The following is a 6,142-nucleotide window of genomic DNA, read 5'->3' on the forward strand; positions in this document are numbered from 1 at the left end:
CACACACACAGATCACAGCACTCGCTGCATGAGTGTGAAGTGTGTGATGAGAATGACACTGAGGTCTAGATTTAAAGATTAAAAGAGGTCCAGACGCTCAATATAACATCACACACATCTCAGGAGAAACTCCTCCTCATCACGCTCGAGTGTTTCTTCTGTGAGACAAAACGTCAAGAAAACAACAACAACAACTCTTTATGTGTTTTCAAGATTCATTTACACAACAGCTGTGTTTTCAGGGCCTGTAAATGCAGATGTTCGAAAACGAGTTGAAAATGCTAGTTATTAAACCCAATCCTGTTATCATCAACAGATTTCCTGTGGCTCAGGGGTCAGAGCACGAGGTCATGGGCTGGATCCCAGGGATTGCACACAGTCAGAAACAAATGTGTAGTACAATGCAAGTGGCTTTGGATAAAAGCGTCTGCCAAATGCATCAATGTAAAAATCATCATTCAAACTGTACAAATATGGTGATGTCATGCACATCCGTATTCCACGAGTCCTCATCAACCTTTCTCTGAGAACATATACTGTACACAACAACGCATGAACAAAAACACAGACATGTTTTGATGTGATTTGAAAGGTCAAAAGAATCCTGTTCAGAAGAATCTGTTAAAGCACTAAGACGTGTTCATTATGTTGTGAATGTGAAGCACTTGAGGTTGTGTTATTATGGGAATACAACCCCTCTGTTCTTACTGTAGTAACAATACAACACAACTCTCTCTCTCTCAACGCATTTGACTTCCTCTGCATCATCTCCACAGATTCCTTTTGTGCCAGATGTGTTGTGACCTTCTACTGGCCGCACAAAATAAAATGCACACTTGTGTGTTTGATTCACAAATCAGGGTTCAGACAGCACAAGATTTTACTCTGAAACTCGAGCACAAAATCTTGGGCTGGATAAAAGACGTTCAGTGAAACACAGAAATACAGTAAGACATGTATAAACAGACAATGAGCCTCACATCAAAAGTGCTGCAAACAACTAAACTACAGGACTCAAACCCATCACATACCCTAAAAATACAGCAAAAACGATCGATATCGCAATATTTTTTCCACCGATAGTGTATGGATAGTGATACCTCTACTATCGATATAGTTTTTTTAATCATGTCATATACATACGGCCAAAAGTAAGTGCATGGCAAAAAATATAAGAACGAATGTGTGGGTGTGCTTTGGTTTTCAAAAGAAGTCATGGAGTAATGAGTTATTTAAAATAATGCGTTTGTAGGCTTCACGAGTCATGACACAAGTCACTTGGCTACTGCAAACAAAACGTTTTTAAAAGGAGTCATTCGCCAGAAGTACGTGTTTTTCTGTGTCTTTGGTGTGTTATAAGTCGCTCATGCATGTATTAGACACGTGAAATTGCAAAAAATGAAAGTGTCGGAACAAAAGATGCATTTTATCTAGAAGCGAATGCTCACCCAGACCTGCCTGAAACGCCTCGTGTAACCACACCCCCACAAATCTACGTCAGCTTGTGGAGTGATTTGACTAAAACCGCCCAAATCTACACGCAAGTAATGTGGGCGGTCTTGTAAATCTCATCGTACCGCCGCCGGAGCAGCCATGTCGTGGAGACGCTGTGTGTTCCGTTGCCAAAAGAAAGCCTCTTTGTTTTCTCTGCCAAAAGATGAGTCAACAAAAAACGAATGGTTACATTTTATTTTCAACACTGTTCCAGAGAAGTACAATGAAAAAGTGCTAGTTTGTGCAGAGCATTTTAACAACGATTGCTTCACTAATCTGGGAGCGATCAAGACCGGCCATGCACGGCAGCTTCTGTTAAAAAGTGGGGCAATTCCATCGGTTAAAACTCCGCGAGGACAGTCTGGTGCTTCAGATTCACAGCCTGTAAGTATATTTTCATTTAAAAGACTTTGTTACGGACTAACACGAGTTGAGTTTGTCGTGTGTTTTGTTATAATTCGCTATGATTTCATTACACTGACGCCAAATCTTTATAACGTCGTATATAAAAGGTAAAGCAGTTAGCTATAGTTTTAAACTATTTAAAGTAGTTTTTTAATAAAAACTTAACAATCCTTAACATCCTGCTCGAGTCGCGCTGGCAAAGTTAATGTATCGGCATGATCTTCATTCTTTGAATCAGATTCGGGCTCGAATTGATAGGGAAGTATTGTTGCCATTTTATCACCTGTCATTAGCTTTGAAACCTGATGTTCCAAATATGGTCAGAGGCGTTACATTTCCGTCACACAATTGCAGTATTCCACCAATCACTACGCACTGGTGAACTGGCCAATCACAGCACAACTCGCTTTTCAGAGCCATGAGCTTTGTCAAACATCTGCACGTTTCAGAGAGGCGGAGCAAAGAGGAGATACAAACATGCACGGTGTGTGGAAAATACAGCGTTTTAACCTTAAATCCTGTTACACATTGAGTTACATCTAAAACAAACCATAATATTCCTTTTAGCCGCGTAAAATGAACCCTTTAGGAAAAGTAACAATGGCATTTATTGTGCTTTCACGGATGTGACACCAGCACATTTACAGCACGGATGAAGCAGAGGTTTTATTCTGCCCATGTTCAGTGTTTTAACTGTAATGCACCACAACAGACAAGTGACTTGCGTGAGCCGCCTTATTCCCCTGTGCTACCCACTTAAGGGGCGCGGCCCACAGTTTGAGAAGCCAAACCTCTGATCTAAAGGTCCATGCATCGCACATCATGGCCACTGCAGAGGTAAGGGATGTTTTTACACTTATCCTCACAGAAAACCCCCGCTGGTGCACAGCATGTTGTATTTCTAGCTCTACTTCTCACATTTGTGCATTTAGCAGACGCTTTTATCCAAAGCCACTTACATTGCATTGTACTACACATTTCTGACTACGTGCAATCCCCTGGGATCAAACCCATGACCGTGGCATTGCTAGCGCCATGCTCTAACCACTGAGCCACAGGAAAGCTATTTAAAGTAATGCAATGTATCGCAAATGTGTATCGTACCGCAATACATAGCAATATATTGTATCGTGACCCATCTATCGTGATATGTATCTTAACGGGAGGCACTTGCCAACAATGTTGGGTGTAACTGGTTACTAAGTAATACGTTACTGTAACTTAATTACTTTTCCCCTTGAAAAAGTAAAGTAAGGGATTACTCTCATTTTTCTGTAATTTAATTCCAGTTACTTCTGATGTAATTAACTAAATACTGTGTGTAATATATGTGTGTGCAATAGTGGAATAGTCAGTCTAACTTTAAAATTCAGTGTACCATTCTCACATTTGTAATACTTTGGTCAGTTAATAATACTACTTTATGTAGTTTTATATGATTGATTTGAATGAATTATGAGCCGTTTCATGTGTATCCTTGAATCAATTAACTAATCAAGGCTGATGTAGGATATAGAATTAAATAATGAAATACTTTTGGAGAGAGTCATTTGCACAGTCATCTAATGACACTACTGAATTTGTAGTTAGTAATGAATGACTTTTCCAGAGGAACTTGCCCGACACTGCTTGCCAATACACAGGCCTAGCAATAAAAGCACAAAGATGACGAGTTTGAATGAGGTACGAGAAGAGCGTGACTTACCTTTATGACCCATCGTAACAGCCAGATGAAGAGGTGTGTTACCTGTAAGAGACAAATCAACACCGACATTATCGCCCGAACATTTACACACAATACAGGAGAAACGAATGCCAAACAGAAGCGAACTTTGATCAGTCGAGAGGAAAACACAGCTGCTAGACTGAGCCTCTGAACCTCAAACACCTCAGACAGCGCAAGTGTGATCTATACATTCACAAAGCACCTGATGCTGCTGAGGTCATCAGTCATCGATCACTACACGTCTGTGCCAGCAGGACAGGATTACGAAGCAGTGATTCAATAACTGATCTAGATCACCGCGGTTTCACATCTATCTCTGTAACTATAATATGGAGTTTAAATGGACCCAAAACTCACGCGCATGGAATCCGCGCGCACACGTGCTATGCAAACGCGCATAATGATAACCACGCATGGAAAGCTGCTCCGATCCTTTGATTGGTCACTTTTAACATGCACTCACCTACAGTCTCCGACATGTATCTTACCCGTTGTACAGACGTCTTAATTTGGCATAACAGGATACTTTTTTCCGTTTTTAAACTTGGGTTACAGTGTTATGTATGCCCTTGGCTTTGGATTTACATATTTGGCATCTTGACAGGAAGTTAGAAATAAATAGTTTGGTATGTGTATTCATAATTGCTTTTGTATTGTTAATAATTTTCATGAAATTGTTATAAAATGAGAATTAATAAATGGCTACAACAGTATAACTCAAAGCACAAGTTATTATAAATTACAATATGATGTACTCTCTAAAATTTAATTTAAATAATTTATTTGTTTTGCTTTATTTGTTTTGAAAATATTAAAACGGGTTATACCAGTAAACAGATATTAGATAACTCAAATTTAATGACTACAGGAGACATTTAATTATATTATTATAGTATGTTTTAAGTAGGTCATACACGACATGTAAGTTTAACTGCTATATTATATAGCATAATTTTTGTTGACAGATGTAAGAAATCAAAATGTCACTTGTTAAAACACTAACACATAGCTAAGGCAAGGTAATACATTCGGTACTCAGACATGTAATCTGTAGGTGACTGCATGTAGGTGAGTGCATGTTAAAAGTTACCAATCAAATGCGCGGAGACCTCATTTGATTGGTAACTTTTAACATGCATTGTCCCGCCTCCAAAGTCTCAGAAGTCAACTCAACGAGAGAGCAAGTGTTGAGCAGTTGCGAAAGCCTCTGCTCGCGGACTGAGTTTTTGCTCGCGGAGCAGAATGCGCCCGTGCGAGGATTCTTTTCCGCTTGCGGATACTGTTCTGCTCGCTCGCGGAGTTTAAATGCGCCCTCGCGGAGCAGCTTTCCGCGCGTGGTTATCATTATGCGCGTTTGCATCGCGCGTGAGTTTTGGGTCCATTTAAACTCCATACTATAACTGTGAAGACTAGCGTGATTCCGAGTCATTTACATCAGAACATCGCTCCAGTGAACTGTTTGTGATTCTGGATCCGATGTTGCGGATGGCGCGCGCTCACCGTGCACGTCCTTCTGCGCGATGTTCTGCGTTCGGATGAGCGATGACAGCTTGCGCACGTCTCCTCTGAACACACACTCGTGCACGGGATACACACTGTCAGTGTCGCCGTGGTTGTGGTGTGAACCGGATCGGATGATCTTATGGTTGCTGAAGACCTTGTTGGTTTTGTTGGCTTTGACGGGCCCGGTGGCCGCCGGCTCCTCGTCCGGCTCCAGCAGATCCAAACCCGACTTGCGCTCTTTGCGCACCGAGCGGATCTTCTCTCCCGTCATATTGAGACAGATGAGCGGTGTTAAACAGCAGCCTGCACAACATGAACACGCTCCGGTGACTCAACGGACACGGGCGGGAATGAAACACACACCGGAGCGACGCGTCGAACGGTAAACAAACGACACACACACACCCTACGAGCTCGAGCCATCTGCCATCTTCCGCTTCCGCTCTCGCGAGAATCACACGCAGTGTGGAATGGAGACAGGGCGTGCTCTCGCGAGAATAAGGGTGGCTCGCCCTCATGCTCAGAAACAACCGTCTACTCCCGCGAGAATTCCAGGCAGATTGAATAGAAGATAGGATAACATCGCGAGAGTGCTTCTGTTCTTTAACAAAATTCGCGTGTGGAAACAAGAAACAAACCAATTGAGCCGTTACATACTGATCTAGTTCATTAACATCGGTAAGTTGTGTTTGCCATGCTATCATTAAAATAAACAACGGGAGGCTCCTATTTAACGACATCATTGGAAACGGACGACAGTGTGGGCATGCGCACTGTCCGCTGCTGCTGACACCTGCGGTCAACACGCCAAACTCAACACATCAACACGCGAGTGGCCTGAAACAACAACAACAAATCCTTCATCACACAACAGACAAGCACCACAAACGAGGCAAAAAACAAACAAATAATAAGAAAAACCCATAATAAGAAAAACCCATAATAAGTAAGAAAGTATAAATAATAAATAACTAGCGCTTTCTGCAAGTTTTGTAGAAATGTATGTAGCCTATT

The 6,142-nt window shown here is 41.6% G+C and overlaps 1 protein-coding gene across 1 annotated transcript in view; it reads right to left on the minus strand.

Moving 5' to 3' along the window:
- ankrd13c (ankyrin repeat domain 13C) overlaps positions 1-6,115 on the minus strand; it is an 11,895-nt gene extending 5,780 nt beyond the window's left edge. Inside the window, exons 1-2 of the mRNA XM_057362327.1 lie at positions 5,126-6,115; positions 3,605-3,646 (exon numbers count right to left, since the gene is read on the minus strand). Of these exons, the coding sequence (XP_057218310.1) occupies positions 3,605-3,646; positions 5,126-5,399 (316 nt within the window). The 5' untranslated portion in view covers positions 5,400-6,115. The remainder of the gene's footprint in view (positions 1-3,604; positions 3,647-5,125) is intronic.
- Between the last annotated feature and the right edge of the window lie 27 nt (positions 6,116-6,142).

The sequence above is a fragment of the Triplophysa rosa genome, linkage group LG20 (assembly GCF_024868665.1).
Source record: "Triplophysa rosa linkage group LG20, Trosa_1v2, whole genome shotgun sequence".
Lineage (NCBI taxonomy): Eukaryota > Metazoa > Chordata > Actinopteri > Cypriniformes > Nemacheilidae > Triplophysa > Triplophysa rosa.